The sequence below is a fragment of the Catharus ustulatus genome, chromosome 20 (assembly GCF_009819885.2).
Source record: "Catharus ustulatus isolate bCatUst1 chromosome 20, bCatUst1.pri.v2, whole genome shotgun sequence".
In the NCBI taxonomy this organism is placed as follows: Eukaryota; Metazoa; Chordata; class Aves; order Passeriformes; family Turdidae; genus Catharus; species Catharus ustulatus.
The window spans coordinates 9,575,673-9,602,202 of record NC_046240.1 but is presented as its reverse complement, the minus strand read 5'-3'; the positions used below and the strand labels follow the sequence as shown (position 1 = coordinate 9,602,202).

General features: G+C 55.4%; 1 protein-coding gene across 2 annotated transcripts; it reads right to left on the bottom strand.

Annotated features, from left to right (window-relative positions):
- Nucleotides 1-676: 676 nt before the first annotated feature.
- On the bottom strand, nucleotides 677-22,965 carry ARSG (arylsulfatase G). 2 transcript variants are annotated; one of them, XM_033076795.2, is made up of 11 exons: nucleotides 21,747-22,965; nucleotides 21,303-21,490; nucleotides 20,518-20,565; nucleotides 20,338-20,449; nucleotides 19,466-19,603; nucleotides 16,746-16,936; nucleotides 16,079-16,159; nucleotides 11,743-11,851; nucleotides 5,993-6,113; nucleotides 1,501-1,591; nucleotides 677-1,221 (listed from the first exon to the last, which is right to left on the bottom strand). In XM_033076795.2, exons 1-11 carry the CDS (start codon nucleotides 21,959-21,961, stop codon nucleotides 902-904), a joined length of 1,614 nt encoding a protein of 537 aa, XP_032932686.1. In that variant the 5' UTR covers nucleotides 21,962-22,965; the 3' UTR covers nucleotides 677-901. The 2 variants fall into 2 exon arrangements, with proteins under 2 accessions (XP_032932686.1, XP_032932684.1); XM_033076793.2 differs by having other exon boundaries at nucleotides 19,466-19,606; nucleotides 21,747-22,964.
- Nucleotides 22,966-26,530: the final 3,565 nt, after the last annotated feature.

Here is a 26,530-nt window from a genome sequence, read left to right as displayed (position 1 = left end):
CTCCTGCTGTTCTTTTTGGGGCCCCAAAGGTGTCAGTCTGGATTAAATTTGGGGAGTGGGGAGGGTTTTGGGGGCTGGGGGGAGGGCAGCACACCTGGGTGAGTCCAGACTTGTCCTCTTATGGCCAAAGAAAGATCTAGGTGTGTAAATCAGAATCCAGAATGGTTTCAGAACACCCTCACTCAGCTGCTGAGAAATCCCAGTGGTTTCTCAGGTTTCAGCTGCACCTTCATTTCTGCCTTTGCAGCTCCCCAGGCCTTTGCACTGCCCAGAAATGGCCCCACAGGAGCTGTTTCACTCCATCTGTGCCAGGGCAGGGACCTCTCCCTGAGCTCCCAAAACCCCCCAGAGCTGATGGGGAGCAGCCCCAGTGCTCTCCCTGCCCTCAGGGACAGCCCAGGACCCCCTTCCTTCCTTCCACAGACAGCTGGGCCTTGCCATGACCCCTGTGCTGAACCTCAGCAGGCAGGGCAGGTGCTCCGTTCCCAGAGCACTCCCCTCGTGCCAGCCAGGAATTCTCTCTCTGCAGCCACCAGACTTGCAGGGTCTCTGCAGCAGGAGGGGTGTGAGCCCCATCCTCCCCTTCCCTATGCTCCCACCAGCTGCTTCTGTAAGGTTTGTTTTTAGAGGAAAACCAAGTAAATTTCCCAGAGGAATCCTCTCTCAAAGTCAGCTCTCACAGAAGGTAGTTTTAATCCAAGAGCTGTCTCTTTCCCAGATAAATATCCCTACAAAAAGCTTTCCATCTGCCCAGGCTCCAAAGGGAACCCTCTGTGCTCCCCCAGACCCACACCCAGCTCACCTCCCTCTTCCCAGCAAAGGGAACCACAGCCTCCATCCCTCCAGCCTGCAGTTCACAGACACCACACTTGGGAAAGGAGCAGCCTGAGCAATTATTTGCTTAAAGACAAAGCCATGGTGTTCTCTTTTCCACGTGGGGCTCCTGTGTGGCCCCGTGGCAGCGGCAGCCCACGTGCTGCACGTTGCAGCAAGGAATTGCAGCTGGATCCTGGGAATAATCTGCAACTGAGACATTGTCTGCTGCAATGTCCTGCAGAGCTTGGGCATAAGCCCTGCTGATGGCAGGCAGCACTGCCTGGTACTCCCTGGATGCCACATCCAGAGGCTGCTGCTCCTGGATGTCCCGGTCCAGGTTGAAGATGAGGGGTGGGTGGTGCCGCTCTGCCGGCCCCGTGCTGCCATCACAGGCCAGGGCCCCTCCTGGGGAGGAAATGGGAGAAAAACCCTGGAGTCACAGAGGTCCAGGGGTCAGCTCTGTATTCCTCACCCACCCAGGAGGGGCCATTCCCACCCCATCCCAGCTCTCATTGTTTCTGAGACCAACCCCAGGCTGCAGCACCATCCTGCACACACAGCTCAGCTCATCCTGGGGTCTGCTCTTGGTTGAATTAACCTGAGTTGGTTTTCACCTGCATCTGCAGGGATTTAAGACTTCCAGGATCTATTCCTGGACTTTACAAGCCCTGCTAGGGGCAGTACCTGTGGTGTAAAACGCTTTGTACTGAGCCAGCCGCAGCGCCTCGAGCTCACCAACCTTCCCGGCCGCGCCGCTGTTGGGGTGGAGCAGAACCTGCAGGAACAGAATCATTCCTGTCAGCCCATGGCAGGGAAAACCTGCTCCATGAAATCCACATGAGCCACATCCATCCCTGAACACGTTCACAGACTTCACTGAGGCCCTGGACTCAGAGCAACCAGCAGAGCTCAAGGGTGGGGTGATGACAAAAGGGCCCCAGGAAACACCAAATTTACCTCCCAGTTCTATGGCAAGAAAGGGATCACAGAGGCTCTGGGGCTTTCAGCAGAGCAGGGCAGATTGTCACAAAATCATGGAATGGTTTGGGTTGGAAAGCACCTCAAAGACCATCCATGGACAGGGACACTTGCCACTGTCCCAGGTTGCTCCAAACTCCATCCAAACTATCCTTGGACACTTCCAGGGATGGGACAGCCACAGCTTCTTGGGATAACCTGTGCCAGGCCCTCCCCACCTTTAAATTACAAATTTCTTCCTAACACCCAATCTAAATCTCCCATCTTTTTCTCTAAAACCATTCCCCCTTGTCCTCTCACTAAACGCCTGTGTAATTTTTGGGAGCCAGGCTGTTCTCAGGTGCTCTGTGTCACCCAACACCTCCCTGGGTGCTCAGAGCTCAGCCAGCACTGGGGACATCCAAGGGAGCTGAGCCCCAGGCTGGAGGCAGCAGCCAGCCACGAGCTGGGGCTGAGCTCATGCGAGGCACAGGGGAAGGTGAGGTGCTGGAACATCACTCCCACATCCCTCCCGTCCGTCTGACTCACCCCGCTGCGCCAGGGCTCCCTGCCCTGACAACAGCCAGGGAACGGGGTGAGCAGCGAGGCAAGCAGGGGAGGGTGGGTCCAATCTCTCCCTTTTGGTATTTAGGACACTTGATCCACACAGGAGGGCTGCTCTGGCACTGGGCAGTGAGGAGACAAGTGAGCTGGACGCTCCAGCAGCTCCTCTCTCCGATAACATCTGCCGCGGAGCCAATGCCTTCACTGAGGGATGAGTCACTTGAGGTTTCCTCCCTGGGATTTGAGTTTAAAAGTGATTCAAGAAATTTCCACTGTGCTAAAAATTAGAAACATCTGCTGGAGTTGTAGGCAGCTGCAGAGCCAAGTTTAGTAACAGCACTCACAGCTGATGAGAGCAGCAGTGCCTGAGCAGGTGCCCGGCACAGAGCCCTGCACCTCAGGAGCATCCCAGAGGTGTCCAACCCTCACTGAGAGCATTCCAGGGATCTCAGGCACCCTAAGGTGTCCATCCCATGCTGCCTGGCCTGGATGGAGCCATTATCTCATGGGGCTGCTTGGATCCTCATCCAAGAAATTCCAGGATTCAGGCTAGGGGTGATTTCCAAATGTTCTCACTTTCTTTTATTGCTCTCCAATGTAAAGTAAATTATTTGTTAAAAAAAAGTCACCTTTTGGAATTTGGTTGGATCTTTATGTTTCTGGGGAAAAATAAGAAGGGTGTAAAGTGGAAGAGGTGGTGCAGTGTGAGCTTGTGCAAGGAGGAAGCTCTGCTGCAGAGTCCCCTTCTGCTGGCACTCCTCGGGCAGGTAAAAGAGCTCCAAAGCAGGAATCAGCAAATATTCAAGGCCCTGTGAAGCCAAGGGACCAGGAACTGAACCAATTCATCTGTCTCCAGCCTTAAAGCTTTGCCTACACCTTTAACAGCCCAGCTGGGATGCTGCCAAGGGCACTCAAACATCCCTTCCTACCAACAACCACGTTCCTAAACCTCTCAAAACCCCACACTTAGAAAATCTGTTATAATTCAGTGTATAATTAAGGAGCTTGTTTTGATTCAAGAAACATTCCCAGATCTGGAACTCTTCCATTAATCCATGGCTATTATTTTAATAAATAAAAAATAGAGAAGGGGGAGGAAAAAGCCTTTTCTCCCCTGAGAATTCATAGCTTGACCTTGGTGCTCTGGGCTATTCACATGCAGCTGATGCACAGAGGGATTTACTGCTCTGGTACCCTGGGTGCTCCTTGGAGGATGTGGTTTGTTTTTGCTGCCAACAGCCCTTGCTCTGAGCAGGACCTTGGTGTCACCCCAGCCCCGTTTCTGTGTGTGCCAGTGCCAAGGGGACAGTGGGACAGTGTCACCCAGGCAGCCTCACTGGGAGCTCCAGCCACCCCAATTAGGAAAGTGTGGAAATTGGGCATTGGAGAGACTGAAGGAGCTGCTTTCAGGAGGATTTGTGTCAAGGGAAACCCTGCCCAGGGGTCACTGTTGGCCACTGGCAGGAGCCAGGAGGGGAGGGAGGGGGGACAGGGCTGTCCCCATCACCCCAGGGGCTGTGGGTCCCCTCTGAGGTCACCCCACCCATGGCAGTGAGATCCCACCCCATGGGGGAATTCCACACAGGAATGGTGCACCCTGGTCCCCAGCAAATCAACACTCCCAGCAAACCATTGCTGCCTGCAAACCATCATTCCTCAAAAAAAAACATCATTCCCAAAAAAAAATCATTCCCAAAAAACATTCCCAGCAAACCACTGATCCCAGCAAACCATCATTCCAAAAAAAAAAATCATTCCCAAAAAAACATCATTCCTCAAAAACCAACATTCCCAGCAAACCATTGCTTCCAGCAAACTATTGATCCCAGAAAACCACCATTCCCAAAAAAACATTGATTCCAGCAAACCATCATTCCAAAAAAAACCACTGCTCCCAGCAAACCATTGCTACCTGCAAATCATCATTCCCAAAAAAAATCATTCCTAGCAAAGCATTGATCCCAGTAAACCATCATTCCCAAAATCCATCATTCTCAGCAAACCACTGATCCCTGCAAACCATTGCTAACTGCAAACCATCATTCCTAAAAAAAAAAAATAATTTCAAAAAAAAAATCATTCCCAACAAACCCTCATTCCCAACAAACCCTCATCCCCGAAAAAACCATTGATCCCAGCAAACCATCATTCCCAAAACCACATAATTCCCAAAAAAAATCATTCCCAGCAGACCACAATTCCCAAAAAAACATTGATTCCAGCAAACCATTGCTGTCAGCAAACCATCATTCCCAGCAAACCCTCATTCCCAAAAAAACATTGATCTCAGCAAACCATAATTCCCAAAAACACATCATTCCCAAAAAAACATTGATCCCAGCAAACCATCATTCCCAAAAAACACATCATTCCCAAAAAACTGCTCCCAGCAAACCATTGCTGCCTGAAAATCATCATTCCCCCAAAAAAATCATTCCCAAAAAAATCATTGATCCCAGCAAACCATCATTCCCACCAAACCACCATTCCCAAAGAACCATTGATCTCAGCAAACCCTCATTCCCATCAAACCCTCATTCCCAAAAAAACCATAATTCCCAGCAAACCATCATTCCCAGCAAACCCTCATTCCTAAAGAGCCATTGATCCCAACAAACCATCATTCCCAGCAAACCATCATTCCCAAAAAAACAACATTCCCAGCAAACCCTCATTCCCAAAAAACAACATTCCCAGCAAACCCTCATTCCCATCAAACCCTCATTCCCCAAACCCCACTGCTGCCAGCAGCCCCGTGCCCTGCTCCCAGCACAGCCTGTGCAGAGCAGGGTTAATCCTGAGGAGCAGAGCAGAGCTGGCCACATCCCATCCCCTTCCCTGCTCTGTCTCCCAGTTCAGCAGAGGGTTCCATAAATACAAAGCAAATTCCAAACCCCTGATGGACACCGAAAGCAAATCCAGGATCCCGCTGGGAGCTGGCTCGTGGTGCTTGCAGGAGGGTGTACTTTAAAAGCAAAATCAGGATTTATCCTTGGGACTGCTATTAAAGCCACTTCTCCTTTTTTTTTTTTTTTGTTTTTTTGGGGGGGGGTTTTTTTGGGTTTCTTTGTTTTTTGTTTTTGTTGGTTCCGCAAAAATCTCGTGCAACTCCAAGACAAATGTGGGCACTCTGCTTGTCCTGCAAACTTTGTTTTTTGGGGTGAAAGGAGCTGCCAGCTTGGCCAGAGCTGTGGGGTGTGGGGTGGGCTGTCCTGATGGAATGTTGTCACCCTGGAGCAGGGGGAAGGAGGGGTTTGTTGTGTCTTGGTCTGCTGTGATAAATAAATGGTAGAACCATTTATTTGGAGCTCCCCTTCCCCACACTGATCCCTTCTGGGATCAGAAAGCTGCTGTGCTGGGCACTGCAGGCTGCCCAGGCTGGGATCTCAGACACCCCCTGAGGCACACAGGAAGGTGCCAAGCTGCAGGCACAGGAATTTCCACCTCTAATCCCACATCTGTCAACAAAGCACAGAACAATCCTCATTAACCCAGAGCCCTTTTACCCTGATATCCCAAACAGAGTACCTGGACATCTCCAGCTGTCCTCCTCCTCCAGGCTGACACTCCCCTGGATCTGCACATCCCCAATTTGAGCCTTTTCCACCCCCAGCTCCCTGTTTAGCTCAGGCAGGAGGGGGTGGCTCTGCCTTACCTTGTGCCCCACATCCGACCAGCCAAACAGAACTGGGGACACATCCAAGCCATCCAAGCGTCTGTTCGGGGGCAGAGCTGCCCCAGCCAGGGCCACCAGCGTGGGGAAGATGTCCAGGGTGCTGGGGAAAGAGGGGACACTCATCAGAGAAAAGTGAGGATCCCTGCAGGGATCACCCACACCCCACATCCATCACAGGAGAGCTCCCAACACTGAAAAGGCTGAACTGAGCTCTGGCTTGGCAAGAGGGGCTCAGACTCAGCCTGGATGTGTCTCTCCCTGGGGCAGGGCCATGGGGGGAGCAGGGCAGCCCCTCCTGAAGCCCCTGGACACCAGGAAGGCAGCAGGACAGTGGGCATCTACAGAAAGTGCCAGCCCAGGGGTTTCCAGGTCAGTGCCATCAACCCCAGGGAATGCAGAGTGGCTGCTGCAGGGCACAGCACGAGCTGCCAGGATGGGACAGCAGAGCCCTGTCAGCCTTGGCAGTGCCAGCCCAGCCTGAGCATGGCCTCAGCCACAACAGAGTGCCCAGGACTCAGCTCGGTCCTTCCTGGGACAGAGGGACACGGGGGTGGGACAGGGGACCCAAAGTCCCTCTGGTCCCTGGGGATGCACAGAGGGACAGTCCCTGCTCCCCCAGCTGCTGCCTGTGCCCTGGGACCCTGGCTGTCCCCACCTGGCACATCCCTGTGGTGTGAAGGAGCTGCAGATGGGATGGGGATCCCCCAGCCCCACTCCTCCCTGTGTCCAAGAGGGGTCCAGACTCAGCTCCAGGGGGATGAGAACGTCCTGCTCACAGCTCCCTCACCCTCCACATCCTGTGGGGCACAAATGCCTGATCCCCTCGTGCCACCAACAGCATCCCTCCCTCACAGATGCAGCCACAAAGTGAGCCCACACCTCTGAAAGGAGCCACCTACACTGCCCAGGGGACAGTGACACACCACAGCACTGCCCTGGGGACCAAGTGTGGCACAGGAGCTGACAGCTGGCACTGCTGCAAGCACTCAACCCACACCCTCTGGCCACAAAAACCCCACGCCAGCAGTTCAGAGGGCCTGGCAACTGATACAGGAGGAAAAAGCACCAGGAATTGGGGTCACCAGGGTGCTGCCGTGGGTCCTGCCACTGTCACCTTGTCACCATGGTTCTGCCACCACCACGAGCCTGTCCCTGCGTGAGCAGAGAGAGGAAAGAGCCCTGAGCTTAACAGCCCCCGGGTCTCCCATTGAACGAGCTTTAATTCAGCTGCTAAGAGACAGAGAGAACAAATAAGAACAAACACTGCTGCTCGCAGCAGCGCTCACTGAGACAGCCCCACGGCCAGGCCAGCCAGGAGGCGCCCAAAAAAACCCTGGCTGTCCTCTGCAATCCCTGCAGGAACCTTGCTGGGGGCACAGCAGAGCCCCCAGAGCAGCAGCTCACCTGGCAGCCTGCCCCTGGTGCCATGGGTGTCCCTGTGGATGGGACCTCTGGGAATCAACACAGGGCTGGGAGAACAACAGGATTGAGGGCAGAGGTGGTTGGAGATTTTCCCCAGCCATGGGTAGGTGTAACCCACGGAAAAAGGCAGGAAAAATAGGATTTTGGTCAAAGTTGTCATCAAAGCAAAGGTCTTAGCAGTGGGCACATCAAGCTGGGGAAGCCACACTGCCAACCTTACCCTGACCAAGAGAGATTTAACACATAAAGCCACTCCAGCATCCTGCTGCTGCCTGGACACCAAGGGAAAAGGTCCTGGCAGTGCCCAGGGACAGCAGCTCCCTGCCTGGGGGACAATGGGCATCCTGACCCCCAGCAGGACATGGTGGGGGCACTGCCCTGACATAGTGCTGAGCATCCCTGCATGATGTGGCACAAAGAACTGCCCTGCCATGGTGCTGAGCATCTGACACCCTGCACAATGTGACACAGAGCACTGCCCTGCCGTGGTGCTGAGCATCCTGACAGCCTGAACATGATGTGGCACAGAGAACTGCCCTGCCATGGTTCTGGGCACTGCCCTGCCATGGTGCTGAGCATCCCTGCATGATGTGGCACAAAGAACTCCCCTGCCATGGTGCTGAGCACTGCCCTGCCATGGTGCTGAACATCCTGATATCCCTGCATGATGTGGCACAAAGCATTCACTGCCATGGTGCTGAGCATCCTGACACCCTGAGAACGATGTGGCACAGAGCAGTGCCCTGCCATGGTGCTGAGCATCCCTGCATGATGTGGCACAAAGAACTACCCTGTCATGGTGCTGGACACTGCCCTGCCATGGTGCTGAGCATCGTGACACCCTGCACAATGTGGCACTGAGCACTGCCCTGCCATGGCACTGAGCACTGGCCTGCCATGGTGCTGAGTATCTGAGCATCCCTGCATGATGTGGCACAAAGAACTGCCCTGCCATGGTGCTGGGCACTGCCCTGCCATGGTGCTGGGCATCTGAGCATCCCTGCATGATGTGGCACAAAGAACTGCCCTGCCACGGTGCTGAGCATCTTGACAGTCTGAGCATGATGTGGCACAAAGAACCACCCTGCCATGGTGCTGAGCATCCTGATATCCTGAGCATGATGTGGCACAGAGAACTGCCCTGCCATGGTGCTGAGCACTGCCCTGCCAAGTTTCTGGGCACTTCCCTGCCATGGTGCTGAGCATCCCTGCACCATGTGGCACAGAGCACTGCCCTGCCTGGCACTGACAGGGTGCAGGCAGCTGCAGCAGCTCTCCCCACACCACACACCCCACAGCTCAGCCAAGCTGCCCAGCCCCACGCTGCCAGCACAGCCAGGATGGTGCAATCTCCTCCTTCACCACCCTCCTGACCTACTTCTGCCATGCCCTACTTCGGGTTGGGGCAGGGAAGGGCAGAAGCGCAGTGGGTGGCTCTGACAATTAAACACAATTAAGAAAAGCAGACAAGGCAGTTTTGTGCAGAGCCCAGCGTGCAGGTGCTGGTCTGTGGCGAGGTCTCAGCGTTCCTGGGCTGGCTCCAAGCTCCCTGGCCCCTGGGCACGCTCACCCTCGCTCACCCCTGCGCTCCCTGGCCAGGCAGGACTCGGAGCCACGAGGTGCTGAGCAGTTCCAGCAGCCTCTGTGTCCAGCCAGGTGTTTCCCTCACCCCAGGGGAAGAGGAGATGGAAAAGGTCTTCCCCAGCTCTTCCTGGGGATCCCAGCAGGCTGATCTGAGAGTGCTCCCAGATCTCCTGCACACACATTTCATTCCCTCCCCAGCTTCTTCCCCATCAGCTGGGGGGATTTCAATGTCCCTGTTGCCACCTGTCTGTCCTGTGAGTCCCTCTGTGTCCCTCCACATGCCCTGTCCCACCTCAGGCCACGGCTGGCACCACGGTGGTGACACTTTCCTGAGCATGACCCACTGCTCACGCCCCTCAGGCTGGTTCTGTGCTGCCCCCAAACACCCCTGAGTGTTGAGCAGTCTTTGTTCTTCCCTGTTCATCCTTTCAGACAGCAGTGCAGGCACTTGGGAGCTCATCCAGAGGGGGATCAGAGGGATGGAACACCTTTCCTAGAAGGAAAAGCTGAGAAAAATGGGATTGTTCAGACTGGAGGAGTCTCCAGGGAGATCTCACTGCTGCCTTTCAATGTTTAAAGGGAGCCCAAAGGAAGACGGGACAAATTTGAAGCCAGGATCTGCTGCAATGGGACAAGGAGTGATGGCACCACGGTGGTGACACTTTCCTGAGCATGACCCATTGCTCACACCTCCCAGGCTGGTTCTGTGCTGCCCCCAAACAGGGGGTGCCCCTTCCTGCTGCCCCCATCGCCCTGCACAGCTGGGCACAGCCCCATGGCAGTGCCACCTCTGCTCACTGTGACCCTGGGCAGCCACAGAGCCACTTTCCACAGTGCTGCACCTGCCTCTGCCAGACTGCCAGCTGTCCAACCTGCCCGACTGGAGCTGGGAGATGCAGGAGATAAGGTCTTTGGGGAGATAATCAGAATTCCTGGGCTTGCAGGCAGGGACAGGGGATGGGCTGGGCACTGATCCTGCACATGCTGCTGCAGCTCTGCCCCATGGCCCACGGAGCACAGGGATTTGGGGATGAAGCCATGGGGTGCTACGTGCTCCCCATCCCCTCCACCAGACACCAGTGACTCAGATTATGGCTCAAACCTTCCCTTGCCTGCAAAAATGCAGCTGCCAGAGCTGCCCTCGGGCTGTGGAATGAGTGAGTGTTCTCCAGCTTATCTCATGGACCTTGGAAACACCCAGCACTGCCTCAGGGCCCACCAGTCAGGACCTGCTCACAGTAGCTGGAACATTCTTTCCCAACACCCAGCAACACCCCCAGCCCCACCACCCTGTGTGTGCTTCAAGGATGAAAAGGGAACAGGGCATCCCAACATCCAACAACCCCCAAACCCCACCAGCCTGACCCCAGCGTTGTGGGGATCCATCAGAAATGAACAGGAAAAGGACAAACCAATGTTCAGTGACCCCAAAATCCCACCCTGACCCCCAGCGTTGTGGGGATCCATCAGGGATGAACAGGGACAGGACAAACCAATGCTCCATAACCCCAAAATCCCATCCCTGACCCCCAGCATTGTGAGGATCCAGCAGGGATGAACGGGGACAGGACAAACCAACATCCAACAACTCCAAATCCTTCCCCTGACCCCCAGTGTTGTGGTGATCCATCAGGGGTGAACAGACACAGGACAAACCAATGCTCCATAACTCCAAAATCCCACCCCTGACCCCAAGTATTGTGGGGATCCATCAGAAATGAACAGGAAAAGGACAAACCAATGTTCAGTAACCCCAAAATCCCACCCTGACCCCCAGTGTTGTGGGGATCCATCAGGGATGAACAGGGACAGGACAAACCAATGCCCAGTGACCCCAAAACCCCACCCTGACTCCCAGCATTGTGGGGATCCATCAGGAATGAACAGGGACAGGACAAACCAATGCTCAGAGTCCCAAACCCCACCCTGACTCCCAGCATCATGGGGATCCATCAGGGATGAACAGGAATAGGACAAACTAATGCTCAGCGACCCCAAACCCTTCCCCTGATCCCAAGTATTGTGGGGATCCATCAGGGATGAACAGACACAGGACAAACCAATGCTCAGTAACCCCAAACCCCACCCTGACCCCCAGTGTTGTGGGGACCCATCAGGGATGAACGGGGACATTCCCCCCACTGCCCCAGACCGTTCCCCATATCTGCAGGGCTGGAAGGAGGGGAGCAGGCTGCACATGAAGGGGTAAATGCTGCACATGCAGGGGTAAATGCTGCACATGAAGGGGTAAATGCTGCACATGCAGGGGTAAATGCTGCAGGCAGAGGGGCAGTGCAGCCAGGACAGGCTCGGGGCAGCTGCCCCTGCCCTCGCTGCCGCCGGATCCCGGCCCGGCTGCATCCTGCAGGGACTGCCAGCACCATCCCTCCTCACAACCGCACCCTCCTCCACATAAAGCCATCCACAGACCGCAAAGCCTGAGCCTGCTCCTCGCTGGGGAGAGAGAACATCGTCATCTTTTAATTATCGGGAGGCCCTTGGCCACCGCGGCCAGGAGCACACGGAGCTGCGAGCGCCAGCCCTGGGCCTCACAAAAAGCCCTTTCAGCTCTCTCAGCTGAAGCTGTAAGTCTTGGGAGAGGACAAAAGTTCAGTCTGGCACGAGGCAGGGAATAACCAGAGCAGGCAGAGCTGTTGCCAAAATGCAGGTGATGGCTGGGTGGCAGAGTGGGGATGGGGAGTCCTTCCAGGTGTGGATCTTACCTGAGCAGAGCGTGGCTTGTCCTCCCAGCAGGGACACGGCCAGGCCAGTACACCAGGGCTGGCACCCTGTGCCCTCCTTCCCACGTTGTTTGCTTTGCTGAGCTCCCACCTGCAGGAGAACAGAACATTGCTCAGCATCCTGCTGATACTAGAAAAACTCCTGAGCACGGAGTTTCCCTGGGAAAGGAACTGCTCAGAGGGGTAAACTACCCCAAAGGAGGAGGGGGTCACTGGGCCAGGGAAGGGAGAAGAACTACAGGAGATTTTCAATGGGAAAGGGAAAAGAAAGGGGTCTCAGCTGGGCATTGGTTTGTGTTTCTCTGCTCCAGTGAGTGATGAGAAATGCAGCAGCTGCCAGAGCCATTGCATTTCCATCCACTTTTGATGAGAGAATGGAGCAGGCAGGAAATGCAGGAATTTATTCCAGGGGCTTCTGTCCTCTGCAGGGCTCAGCACCAACAGCCCCCCCCCCCCTCCTCACCCACTGGAAACCTGCCTCATTAAAAATACCATCCTGCTAATAACCCTCCTGCCAGCTAATTAACCTGACCATCCCTTCCCTGTCAGCACCCAGAGCAAGCCTGCTGTGCCTTGGGTTTGAGATGCACAGGGAAGCTCCCCAGCCCCTGCAGCACCCAGAGCTGAGCACTGCAGTCCTGGGCACCAAAACTGGGGTGCTGAGCCCCGAAATGGGAGCACCAAGCATCAAAAGGGCTGGAAGGGTGTTGGAGAGCCTCTGCCTTGGCTGCAGCCCAAAGGGCCCCAGGCAGCTGGAGGGGGAAGGGGCTGGGAATGGGGCAAAGAGAAAATCCCAACCCGATTCACCGAGCAAACTTGCCAGGAGCAGCCTTTGTGCGCTGCCTTTCAGTGTGCACATGGCAACGGCACTCGCCCCGAGCCATTTCCTCGGGGCACAGCCAAGAGAGTCCCTGGCCACCCCCTGGCCACCCCCAGGCCACCCCCAGGCCACCCCCACCCGGCCCCAGCCCGGCCCCAGCCCCTCCAGAGTCACTGCCTGGTGCCACCGGCTGATCCATGCCCCAAAAATGCTGCAGTGCCCACAGGGACACGAATGGCACAGGTGCCACAAATGGCACAAGTGTCACAGGAACACAAATGGCACAGGTGACACAATGACACAAATGGCACAGGTGCCACAGGGACATAAATGGTACAGGTGTCACAGGACATGAATGGCACAGGTGCCACAGGAGTACAAATGGCACAGGTGCCACAGGGACATGAATGGCACAGGTGTCACAGGAACACAAATGGCACAGGTGCCACAAATGGCACAGGTGTCACAGGAACACAAATGGCACAGGTGTCACAGGACATGAATGGCACAGGTACCACAGGACACAAATTGCACAGGTGCCACAGGGACACGAATGGCACAGGTGCCACAAATGGCACAGGTGTCACAGGGACACGAATGGCACAGGTGCCACAGGGACACGAATGGCACAGGTGCCACAGGGACACAAATGGCACAGGTGTCACAGGACACAAATGGCACAGGTGCCACAAATGGCACAGGTGCCACAATGACACAAATGGCACAGGTGTCACAGGACATGAATGGCACAGGTGCCACAAGGACACAAATACAGAGGTGCCACAAGGACTAGCCCAAGGAAAAGGTTTCTGACCCTGGCATGGACCAAGCACATCCCCAATCTCTCCCATTCCCCACCCAAATTTTGGTGTTTCTGCCCTGCCCTCAGACACCCCAGACATCACAGCAATTGCAGTAATTAATATCAATCCCCGTCTCTGCACATACATTAAAAACTCCTCTTCCTGGATGCATTTCCAGGGTTTTTCCATGCATGGTCAGGGGTCTCTGGAAGGACATCAGAGGGATATTTCCTGACCAAGCCACCCCAGCACCCCTGGCTGGTCAGGTCAGAGCAGCCTGGGAATGAGGTCACGTTAATACTTTGGGAAGTAAACAGGGCTGAAACACCCAAACCCAACCAGGGAATTTTCTGCAGAGTGGGGATGATGCAGCCCTGCTGCTGTGGGGACTTTCCAGGCTTTCCAGGAAAGCTGAACTGTGCATTCCCGTGGTGGGATGAAAACCTTGGTCCCACCACACACACAGCAGGTCCTCAGCACAGGGACACCAGCTCTGGAACTTCCCCAACCTGCCTCAAACATGCTCAGCATCACATCCCCAAAATGTTTCTCTCTCTCCCAGTATCCCCTCCCTTGATGGACTCTTGACCCCAAGGTGGGAGATGAGTTTTTGGGGCTGTGGGAAGCACAGAGAAAGGGGCAGCACAAACAGATGATGCTGCTCTCTCCCAACTCCAATGACCACCTGAAATATCAGTGGAAAACATCCCTGGGATTTAGGGTTGGACCCTAAAACGAAAGGTGGAGCTACAGGAAAGATATAGAAAGACACAGAAACATATAGAAATTTACAGAAACGTGTAGAAACATATAGGAACGTGTTAGAAACATAGAAAACATATAGAAATGTAAAGAAACATGTTAGAAACATACAGAAAACATATAGAAATGTAAAGAAACATTCGAAACATATGGAAATATGTAGAAACATGTAGAAACGTATAGGAACATGTTAGACACATACAGAAAACATATAGAAATGTAAAGAGACATGTTAGAAACATACAGAAAGGTGTAGAAATGTAGAAACATATAGGAACATGTTAGAAACATACTGAAAACATATAGAAACATAAAGAAACATGTTAGAAACATACAGAAAGATGTAGAAATATATAGAAAAATGTAGAAATTTATAGAAACATATAAAAATGTCAGAAACACATAGAATCATAGAGAAAGATGTAGAAACATGTAGAAACATAAAAATGTAGAAATATATAGAAATATAAAAACGTTAGAAACACATAGAATTATAGAAATATGTAGAAACATACAGGAATTTATAGAATTATGTAGAAACATACAGGAACATACAAGAACATGTAGAACCATATAGAAACCTAGGGACATATAGGAACAGACAGAAACAAATAGGGACATATAGGAATGTGTAGAAACATATAGGGACATAAGGAAGCGTATGGAAACATAGAAATGGAAAGAAATGGAAAGAAATGGAAAGAAATGGAAAGAAACGGAAAGAAATGGAAAGAAATGGAAAGAAATGGAAAGAAATGGAAAGAAATGGAAAGAAATAGGGTGGGGGGCAGTCTGTCTCCCCCTGCCCTGCTGCTCCTCGGGGTTTTTCCGTGCCAGGGAAGGATCCCCCGGGCTGGCAGGGCTGAGCATCCCCGCAGTGCCAGCCCAGCCCGGCTCTCCAAACATCAGCAGCAGCCCAGGGATTTCCGAAGTCCCCCCGGTGTTTGCAGCCAGCTCGGAGCTCTCTGCCAGCCCCAGCTCCTCGCCAGGGGCCGTGTTTTGCTCGCCCTGTTCTGCAGTTTCTGTACCAGCTGCTCGGGGTTGGGACCGCGGGTTGCTCAAGAGCAACAAGCCGGGGTTTGTTTACTAGAAAATTCAGGTTGGGATTGCATGCTGGGCCAGGGGAGGAAGGGTTCTGGGGATGGGCAGAGCAGTGTGCCCAGGGGAGCGGTCCCATGGCTGGGGTCAGGAGGAGAAGGAGCCCCCGGAGCTGACCCGGGCACGGGGAGCCGAGCCTGGCACGGGAACACCGCGTAATACAAGCAGAAGTGGGAAACGCCTGACTCATGAATGTTTCTGGCTGCCCCGGCCGAAACAAACCCACCAAGCAGATGGCTTGGCCGGAAAAGGAGGAAAGAGCGAAAAAAACAAAACAAAACAAAACAAAACCATAAAAAAACCAAACCAACAAAAAAAAAGAAAAAGAAAATAGAAAAAAAAAAGAAAAAGAAAAAAAGAAAAATAATAAAAAGAAAAAGAAAAAAGAAAAAAGAAAAAAGAAAAAAGAAAAAAAGAAAAAAGAAAAAAGAAAAAAGAAAAAGAAAAAAAAAATTAAAAGAAAAAAAAATTAAAAGAAAAAAAATTTAAAAAGAAAAAAAAACAGTGGAGAGAAAGGAAATCAAGGTCCTGGGGTGCAGGAAGGGTGGTGGGTGCTCTGCTCGGGTGGGGTCAGGCTGGGGCTGTGAGCCCTGGTGGGGCAGACAGCAACATCCCAACTCCAAACCAACACACCCACCCCAAGCTCGGGGCCATGAGGACCCCAGCCCATCCCCGCAGCAGTTTTTGGGGAAATTTGACTGTTTGGCAGCAGAAAACAGCGCTGGGGTGTGTTCAGGGCAGGGCAAGGCCGGGGTGCAGTGCTGCCCGTGTCCCCAGGGTGGGCACTGAAGGTTTGTGGGGCAGCCCCCCCGGACCCCCCTCGCTGCCAGGTTACCTCGCTGCCTCTGCCAGGCACCCACGAACGGCCCCAGGCGTCCTGCCAGCTCACACTTCTGTGCCCAGGGGCCATTGTCACCTGCAAGAGAAAGAAATGTCCCCATGAGAGCCACCAGGACTGCAGGGGACACCTCCACAGGGGGGGCTAGGCGAGGACAAGTGACCCTTGTGTCCCTCTGTGCCACCCCTGGGATGTGTCCCACAGCAGAGCAGCTGGTTGATGGGTTTGGTTTTTAGCAGTTTTATTTGCAGGGCTGAGTGCAGGGTGAGGGGCTGGATGCAGCCAGGGCAGGGCAGGGGGGGCACGGTGCCACCAGCTCTGGGTGTTAATGAGCGGTTCCTGTCATCAGGAGCGAGACATCCTCATTAGGGAGGCTGCTCAGAGCGGATTTGGGCTTCTTAACGAACGGGGATTTGTGGTTTAATTAGTCACTGCAGCCCTACAGCCAGAGGGAGGTGGCAAGGTGGGCACCCAGCTGAGTGACCACAGCAGCCTGGGACCCCCATCCCCACGCTGGGACCACTCCCCATCCACAGAGCAATGGGAGCATTGAGGGCAGGGGACACTGAGGGCAGGGGACACCGAGGGCAGGGGACAAACACAGGTCCTGCCTCCCACCAGATGCTGTCCCCAGTGTCACCCCCAGCCCGTTTCCCTGCTGTACCTGTGAACCACAGCAGTGTGCTGCCCTTCCCGAGGCTGTCAGCCACCTCCTTGATCCGTCCCACCAGCGCATCCATCTCGCCCAGAGAGGCTCCGTAGATGCCCCTGCCCGGAGCAGGGGGCACTGGGGGGGTCAGTGGGACGTGCATATGGGCCAGGGCCAGGTAGAGGAAGAAGGGACGTCCACTGTCACTGCAAAGGGGACACAGAGAGTGCTCAGCCTCCAGGGGAAGGCACTGGCAGAACGGCATTGGGATGGTGGCACTGCTGAACCTGGGGACACAAAGCAGTGGCCCTGCCTCTGTCACAGCTCCTTGGGGGACAAACAGCCCACGTGCATCACCCAGCTGTGAACCCTCCAGGCACCCCTCTCCTTACAGGAGGAAGCTTGGCTGAGCTTCTCCCTTGCTCCTGCTTAAACCTGTCCTCATTGTCCCCCTGGTGCCAACTGTGCCCCCATTTGGGATGGATCTCCAGCAGCCAAACACCCCATGGTGCACCCACACACCTCCCTCCCCTCTCTCAGGCGGCCCATTTTGGCCCTTTGTCCCCCTCCCCAGCAAGTGCCTGGCCTCACTGGTGCTGTGGGCAGAAGATGGACCATCACAGGCCACCCCAGGCCACCCCAGGCCACCCCAGGCCACCCCCAGCACCCTGGGCACAGCCCGGGCAGTGCCACCCAGCCCGGCACAGTGAGCGCTGCCCCGCTGCCGTGCGCTCCTAAATCATCACAGGACACGTCCTGTTTGCTTGTTTACAGCTATATTTATCTGCTCCATGAGGCCTGCTCTTCCTCAGGGAGCTCGGAGGGGAAGGGTGTGATGGTCAGTGCGGGGAGGGGCCGGATCCTGGGGACGTGTCCAGGCTGGCGCACGCGCCCGGCTCCGGCCCCATCGCTGCCCCTCCAGCGTGAGCTCCAGCACTTCCTTCCTCTGCCTGTCCCCCACCTGGGCTGTGAAATGAGTAATGCCCATCCTGCCCAGAGCTGCTGCATGCCCCCTTGGTGCTGGGCTGTGTCCCCTGGCACCCTGCAGGACACTGGGATCAGCAGAGCTCCTGTGCCCCTTTCAGACTGTGCTGTGAGATCTCTTCCATGGGATACCCGACCCCTGGAGCAGGGAAAGCTGCTTCCCCTGGCTCACATCCCAGCTGGGAGCAGCACTGCAGCACCCAGAGGGACTCATAGCTGTGATGCTGAGCTGAACATCCCTCTCATTTGCCACACAGACACCTCGGAATTGTCCTGAGGATCCAGCAAACGTTTAATCAATAACTGAAGACAGCAGTCCCTGACTTTTGCTCCCACGCTCGCTTGTGCTTGAGCAGTGCCACGTCTCACTGTCACAAATTGCTCAACCTTGACTGGTTAAAATAACAGCGAGATGGCAAATCCAGTGTTCTTTTGTTGCCCTGTAATGAATGAGTCAGGCAAGGGAAAACTGGAATAAGCCATCAAAGGGAAGGGAAGAAAAGGCAGGCACCTGCTTAATCCTGTTCTCCATGAACGCAGATAACCCCAGAACACTTCTGGGAGTTTAAAGGATTTTCCTATTAACCCGGAGCTCACACATTTGGTTTCATAGCCACAGAGCATCCTGGCACCCCGAGGGCTGGGAGTTTGGCAGCAGGAGGGGTTGCTGCTGCCCCACAGCCTGGGTACCCTCAGCATCCCAAACCACCCCACGGCCAACCCTCGGTACCCAAAGGGATAAACTAAAACAAAACAGCACGCAGGTTAATAAAGAGCCATTTCCCCACTGCTGCTCCCTGCCCAGCCCTGTTACACAAGCCTTACCCCAAGGTAAGGTTCATTCGCCTCTGTTACACAAACCTCACCCCACGGAGCCGCCTTCCCCGGGCGTTATCCCGGGATGCGGGCAGGGGATGGGCTCAGCCAGGGCTGCCCGGCAGCGCTTCCTCTCCTCACTCTGCAGGGAGGCATTTTGCAAAGTCACAGCTCGTAATCCGCCAATAATGGGGATTAAAATTACACAACCCGTCAGCAGGGCTCGGGGGCGTCATTCAGAGGAGCCACTTCGCTCCTCGGGGACAAACACACCCTGTTTGTCCTCCTGCCCCTGTGCTGAGAGGCTGGGGGAGGCAGATCCCAAAGCCCAGCAACCTCCGAGTGCTTTATCTCCAAAATCGATCCAATCTCACACGGGGCGCATGTTCAAACACCTCTGGCTGCTGCTCTGGTCCCACCCTGAGCATCATTCAGCGCCTGATTTCAGTCGCTGGCAGCGCTTCACACCCATGGAGGCACCTCCACCACCCCATTGCCACCTCATCCACAGGGATGGGCAGACAGGGATGGACAGGCGGGGATGGACAGGCGGGGATGGACAGGGATGTGGGGATGGACAGGGATGTGGGGATGGACAGGGATGTGGGGATGGACAGGTGGGGATGGACAGACGGATGGCAGCAGCGTTTGCCTCTCTCCCATCCCCACCAGCCTGGACATCCCCAGGCAGGATGCACAGCCCCACTAAAAGGCTTTGACGTTCCTCAAAAATGATTATTTAAAAAACACAGGACCCTTTTAGAGGACATCAGGAGAGCCTCAGTGCCTCGTCAAGCCACGGACACCCCAAATCTGAACCATGGGGCAACACCCATCTCCCCTGGCACTGCACCAGCACGACGCAAAGCAGTGCTGCAGTGACCCAGGAGCTCTCCTAGCTAAGGGGACAGCCAGGGGACAGTGGTGGCCCTCACCTGGCCCTCTGGATGAAGCGTGCAGCCTCCTCTGCATAGCGCCTGGCCAGGCTGCCCAGCTCCACGGGCTGCTGGACGATGGTGAGGTTCTCGTAGAGAGGCAGGGCAACCTCTGTGTAGCAGTCCTTCCTCGCCACCCTGCTGAAAGAGCCACCCCAGGCTTGTCACCAGAGCAGGGATGGAGCCTGGCTGCTCTCCTGGCTCCCAGGAAGGGAGAACAAGAGAGCAGTGCCAATGTCCCCATGGCACGGGGGGCTCCCAGCGCACACCCCGCAAGGGAAAACTGAGCACAGAGAGTGAGGGGAGGTGACACGGCCAAGGGCAGCCCTCGGGGCTGGGGGACAGTGCTGCAAACACCCAGCTCACCCTGGCAGCACTGGAACCCCCGTGCCATACCTGGCAGCACTGGAACCCTGTGCCATACCTGGCAGCACTGGAACCCCTGTGCCATACCTGGCAGCAGTGCCATGCCATACCTGGCAGCACTGGAACCCTGTGCCATACCTGGCAGCACTGGAACCCTGTGCCATACCTGGCAGCAGTGCCGTGCCATACCTGGCAGCACTGGAACCCTGTGCCATACCTGGCAGCAGTGCCATGCCATACCTGGCAGCACTGGAACCCTGTGCCATACCTGGCAGCAGTGCCATGCCATACCTGGCAGCGCTGGAACCCTGTGCCATACCTGGCAGCACTGGAACCCTGTGCCATACCTGGCAGCAGTGCCATGCCATACCTGGCAGCACTGGAACCCCCGTGCCATACCTGGCAGCATTGGAACCCTGTGCCATACCTGGCAGCACTGGAACCCTGTGCCATACCTGGCAGCACTGGAACCCCGTGCCATACCTGGCAGCAGTGCTGTGCCATACCTGGCAGCAGTGCCGTGCCCCGGGCAGGGCGGGCAGGGAGGCAGGTTGTAGCCAGGGCTGTCTGTGCAGCCCATGTCGTGGCTGTAGGGAATCCCAAAGTAGTAGTCGAAGCCTGAGAGGCAAGAGAGGGGTCAGTGGGGTCCCAGGGCCCCCAGCCCACCCCCCTGGCACAGCCCTTACCGCGGGAGATGGGGTGATGGTGGCCGTGGTGTCCCAGGTGCCACTTGCCTGTGTGGAGGGCACAGAACATCATTTCAGAGGTGACACAGCTCTGGGCAGCACAGCCCTCACCCACGAGGTGCCTGCAGCGCTGGGGGCTTTCATCAAGCTACAAGAAAGGCTCCTTGTTTGTGCTGGCTGCAGTTCCAGAATGCCGTCTATTTTTGCAGAAAACCCAGACAAAATGCATAAGGTATCTCATGCCTGTGCAAAGCGCCTGTTTCCAGCCTTAAAAGGCTCTTTCATGTGCTGGTGTTCTGAGCAGACAGCTTCCTCACCCCTCCCCACCAGCCAGCTTCACCCCCTGACCTCCAGCAACCTGCTCCCACCAAACACACCAACCCAACAGGGAGAACTGCAGAAACGGGGGGGGATGGAGAAACAGAGGGATTTTCTGCCAGCACAACGTGCACGACAGCAGGAGCTGCAGGTGCAAAGGGTTTGTGCTGGCAGAGGGGGACCCACAGTGACAGGAGGGTGCCCAAAGCCACGGGGATGGTGGCACCGCCCGTGGTGAGGGATATAGGATGGCAGAGCTGCCAATCAGGGCGGGCTGAGGAACACCCAGCACATTCCTGGGGAGGAAAAGCAATGGGAGATTAAATGGAGAGCTCTGGATTTCCGGCAGCACCATTGAGGAGGAAGATTTTAAGCCTGGCATTGCAAAATCCAAGAGGGACGTGTGAATTATCTCCTTTAGACTTCCCTTTCACTTCCAGCATTTCACCTGGCACTGTGGGCATTACCTACAGCCCCTGTGGTGTAGCCAGCCTCCCTGAGGAGCTCGGCCAGGGTGGTCTCGTTGAGGGGGAGCCCCCCGAGGGAGCTGATGGCGAAGTTGTGGGTGACCCCATTGCGCAGCCCCAGGCGCCCCGTGAGCAGCGAGGCGCGGGATGGGGAGCACGTGGAGGCAGCCGAGTGGAAATCCACGAACCTGCGAAAGGAAAGGATCCTTCAGCTCACCAGAGTGTGCTCCCACACTGCCCTGTCCCTCCCTGCTCCCCTTTTGTCAGGGGATGAGGGTGGGGAGTGGGAGGTGAAGGTGCCAGCAGGGATGGATGGGCCTGCACCCCATGCACCCAAACTCACACCAATGAAACCCCTTCCCCTGCCAGCCCCACAGGGCTGAACTCCCCTGTGCTGCAGGACAGAGTAACCAGGTGAGGGCAGGGAGAGGGGACAGACTTTACCTTGTTCCTTCAGCAGCCAACTGATCCAAATGCGGGGTCTCCTTCGTCTCTGCCCAGTTGGCCCCCAGATCCCCCCAGCCCACATCGTCAGCCAGGATGACGATGAAGTTGGGCTGCCTGCCCAGCACACAGGGAGCCCAGAGTGCCACCAGCACCAGGCTGAGCACCAGCCCAGCCCCTGGGGACAGGGATGGGGTCCCCATGGTGCCACACATCGCTGCAGCACCAAACTCCCCCTGCTGTGCCCCTGAGGATGCAGCTGAGCTTTCCAGGGCTCTGTCCCCTCCTCAGCTGGTCCTGGACAGGGGCTGGGGTCTGGGTTTGCTCCCTTGGCTGCCGACCGAGCTGCGACACCTCCTCCGCCTTTCACACCCAGGCGCAGCCGATATTCCCGAAATCCGCGCCAGCAAAGGTGTTATTCTTAGAAGTCAAAAAACACCCTTTGAAGTCACTGTCACCCTATTTATATCTTTCCTTCCTTCCTGGTAAATATCTAATTAGACACCAAACCGAAGCGGTTTTTTCTCCTCCAGGAGCGGGTTCGATCCGCAGCTCCTCTCCCCTCGCCGCAGCCACAGGGATGTTTGTGTCCAAAAACGGCTCCTTCCCTGCAGGCTGAGCCCCTCCGGGTGGAGAAGGAACTGCTGGGGCTCGGTCAGTCCATCCTTCACCCCGTCACAGCATCCCCTGTGCAAGGGAAACAAAACAGTCAGGACAGGGGGAGTGCTCCTGCACCCAGCCTGGGGCAAAACACATCCAGACACCAGGAAAAACACTCCAGACACTTTGACTTTGAAGTTGTTCTGCTGCCTGGCTCACAATGGTTGAACTGGAAAGGGCTGGGAATAACAGGGGTCCCTTTCCTGCACCCACTGCTCAGCTGGGATGGTTTCTGTGCTCCTGCCATGCCATACTCCCTTTGCTTGCCAAGGGCTTTCTCTGGAGAGCTGCAGGGGGCACAGCCCCACCAGGGGGACATGCAGGGCTCTGCCTTCATTTGTGACACCTGACAAGTGTCTGAAGCTCGTTATCTAAATTTATTTCTGCTCCCTCTGCCCCACTGCTGCCAGAGCAGGGAGCAGAGCCTGGCTGTGGAGGGAGCTCCCAGAGGTGAGGAGGCAGGAATCCATACAAACCCAAAAAACCCCAGGAACAGCCAGCATTGAGCACATCCAGCTGCTTAGGGCAGGATTTGGCCTCCAGAGATGGAAAGGTTCAAGGACAAACCCTCCAAAGAGCGATGGCAGGGCTGGAGCTGTGGCAGAGCTCCACGGAGCAGATGGAGCTGGGGAATAAATACAATGTCTTGAACACAAAGTTATGGCCAAAGGGGGATGAAGCTGCAGAGATCTGCCAAAATCCCGCTGGGTGCTGCACCAGGAGCTCTGCACTGGCTGTGGGGATGCTGTGGGGATCTGTGCTGGGTTGGGGATGGCCAGGACCCAGCTGTCCCCAGCTGTCCCCAGCTGTCCCCAGCTGGTACCAACAACCTTGGGGCAGGAACGTGGCGTGAGGGATGCAGCTCCCAAGGGATGGTCAACACAGCCAAGCAGGACAACATCCATTAGCACAGAAAGGGAGAGTAGAGAAGGCAATACTGGGAAACAAAAGAGAAAACAGGGCAGGAGCAGGCAGGAGAGGGAATACAATGAGCCCCATCTGTAGGCCAAGCGGTTTGCAGCTTGCAAAGTAAATTATTTCCAGGTTTTGCTGTTCACATCTTTAAAAGCTTTGGGCTGTCACTTGGATCAGCAGCTCCTGGGCTGTCAGCAGAGCATTGCAGTGATCAGAGATGTGGCTCCATTCATAATTCATAGCCCAGAGTGTTAATTTATAAAGCCTGGAGGCTCTCGGTACATCAGCTCGTGGGGGTGGGATGTGCTGGGTGGTGGGGCTGAGCTGCAGGAGGGGGCTCAGCTGTGGGAGAGGCTGCTCAGCCCTGTCCCAACAAAGCCCATGAGCTCAGGTCCTGTTCTGCACCCTCCTGCATCCCCACAGCTCCAACAATCGACATTGGGTCTCTGGACATGTTTGATGGCAGCTAAGTTGCCTTTACTTTCAAAACAAAAATTCCTTTGCAATTTCCTTGGATTTCTTTATGGATGGGGACTCGAAAGGAGCAGTTCTGCTTGGGTCCAACACATCCTGCTCAGGGGCTGAGCCCAGCTGGGCCAAGGACAGCACAGAACTGAGCCACCAACTTCACAGAGGTCAGGGAGAGCTCAGCCCATCCCAATCCCTATCTGGGAATCTCCACAGTGGAGCAGGATATCACCTGGGGTTTGGGCAGAAACAAAGCTCCAACAGCTCCTCAGGCAGTTGGTGTTCTCTCTTTCTGGGAAGACACACCACCTAATCCTGCCCTCTGGCACCCAGCAGCTCCCAGCCCCTCCCAGGCTGAGCGTGCTGTCTGTGCCAAATCCCAGCCTCTCCAAACATCCTCCCAGCAGCGCCAGCCCAGACCCAGTCCTGCTCCTGGGGGCTGGCTCTGCCCCAGGGACCCCCCAGCTGCACCTGCAGCCACCCAGAGAAACCCAGCTCACCTCAAAGCAGCCGAAGCCACAAACCTCTGTCCCTTCCATTTGCTCCGGGGAGGGATGCCAGGATGACACAGCTAACAAAAACAACCCAAACCATTTTCAAAGGACACTCTCTCCTCCCCTAAATTACAGGGAAAGTCATCTGAGGCTGAAATTCATGCATTAGCATCAGACAAATTCCTGATCCCTGATGCTCAGAGGACGTTTGAAGGTGAGGAGGAGCATGGCCCGTGCAATGTCCACATCCAGACCACATCCACCCCTTGGAACCAACTCCTCTGCACTCTGAGCCCTCTCTGACCCTTTTCAGCTCGAATTCCTGGGTGAGTCCAGGCTCTGCACATCCCCCTGGAGGAGGTGGGACGATAAACCCCAGTCCCTGCTCATGGCACCAGGATTTGCAGCACCTCTGCTTCCCTCCAGCTTTGCTGCAGCCGACAACCAACTTTTAGCTATTTTTGCAAAATTAAAAATGACTCAGGAGAGATTCCCCAGGCTGGCTGTGGCAGGAACATTGCAGCTCACCTTGTGCCAAGCAGGAAATGCTGCACAGGTGGCTCCAGCTGGATGAGTTAGCTGGGAGGAATCGCTCCCAGCATCCAAGGGCTGCGGATAACCGGCGCTGCTCAGCTGGACACGGCACACCTGGGCCAGGCAGCACGCACCTTGCACCAGGGGAGGACTGAACAAACAAATAACCTGCCTTTTGCAAGCTAGGCAAAGCAGTTCACAGGAACCTGGAGACGTCCAAACCAGATAAACCAGTTTAGAAAAGCCCCAAAGCCTCTCCAAGCAGGGCAGCCCCGGGCTGGCCCCGTGCAGAGGAGGGGAGATGCCTCTCTGGGATGTCACTGCTGGCAGTGCCACCACAGAGGGGTCACCCTCACAGCACTGCCAGTATCTGTCATGTATTTATTACACATTAACCAGAAAGTTTACAAATCTTGGGGCCAGCATGATCATTTTCACATTTTTCACATTCTTTCGCATTTTCACGCCTGCCTGGAGAGCAAAGCAGAGGCTGGAGCCCAGAAAAACCTGCTGTCCTTTGAAGCACACCCAGCTGTGGGGAGCCAGCTCCTGGGGCTCACAACCCACCCAGGCTGTCCCTGCTCTGATCTCCAGCCCAAACCCACCCAGTGAAAGTCCCAGCAGGATCCCCATCCTGGCCACGAGGAGCAGGGAGAAAAGGACACAGCAAGGGGTGAGAAATTCAGACCTGAGTGGGTACCTGCTGTTATCCAGGATCACTCCAGGAGCTCCATGTGCCTGTTGGGGTCAGGGAAACTGAGGCAGGCAAGCAGAAGTGATGGCTCAGGCTGTGCTGGCCCCACAGCTGCTGGGTGACACGGGATGGGGACACATCCCCATGGGGAGGCTCTTGGTGCTGACCCCACTGGGGAATGTGCAGCCACAGCCTGGAGGGGATGCATGGCAGGGCAGACAGGATTTCAGGGGGCAGGAAAATAAATCCATGTTTTGTTTGCAATTTAAGATTACAGAGATTTGGATTTGAGCAGGTACTGGTGAGGAATCTGCCTGTGGGGCAGAGGGCAGGAGCTCTGTCTGCCCCTTTGGGCCTCCCCAGTGCTGACATTTACCAGCAAAGCTCCATTCCCAGCACAACCATCCTGACAATGCTCTGAACACACTCAGGACTTTATTCCAGGAAAAAGGTTTTCTACTGGAATAGTTTACACTAGTTCTCCTCACAGAATAAGCAGCACCGACAAAAACATACTTCTGCAGATTTACCAGGATTTCTGCCAGCTCCTGGGACAGGAGAATGTTTTTCACCCATCTCACTGCTGGGTCTTTCAGAGAAAACATTTCACATGCCGAGCAGGCTGGGCAAACCCCAGCAGAATAAATGAACTGGAAGTCCCTGAGCCATCCGGCGGCTCGGCGCAGGGGCCCGCGCTCCCCTGCTCTGCCCAGCCCGCCCTGTTTTCCAGCTCCTGCCTGATTTATGCCCACAGACAGGACTGCTCTGCTTCCCTGTGGATTACAGAGCCCTCAAACACCAGCCATGCTGCTGGAGCTGCTGGGATGATGAAGAGGCACGTCCTGGTGTGAGCGCTGCCAGGCACGCGATGGGAAAAGGATCCCAGCGAGGCACAGCCAAGCCAGGCAGCAGGGAAATCACCCCAAAGTGGGCAAACAACATGGGGAAAAAGGGTTTTTCTGGGTTGGAGAGGCTGCAGCCACCATGCCTGTCCCCCCACAGCCCCCATGGCTCCCCAA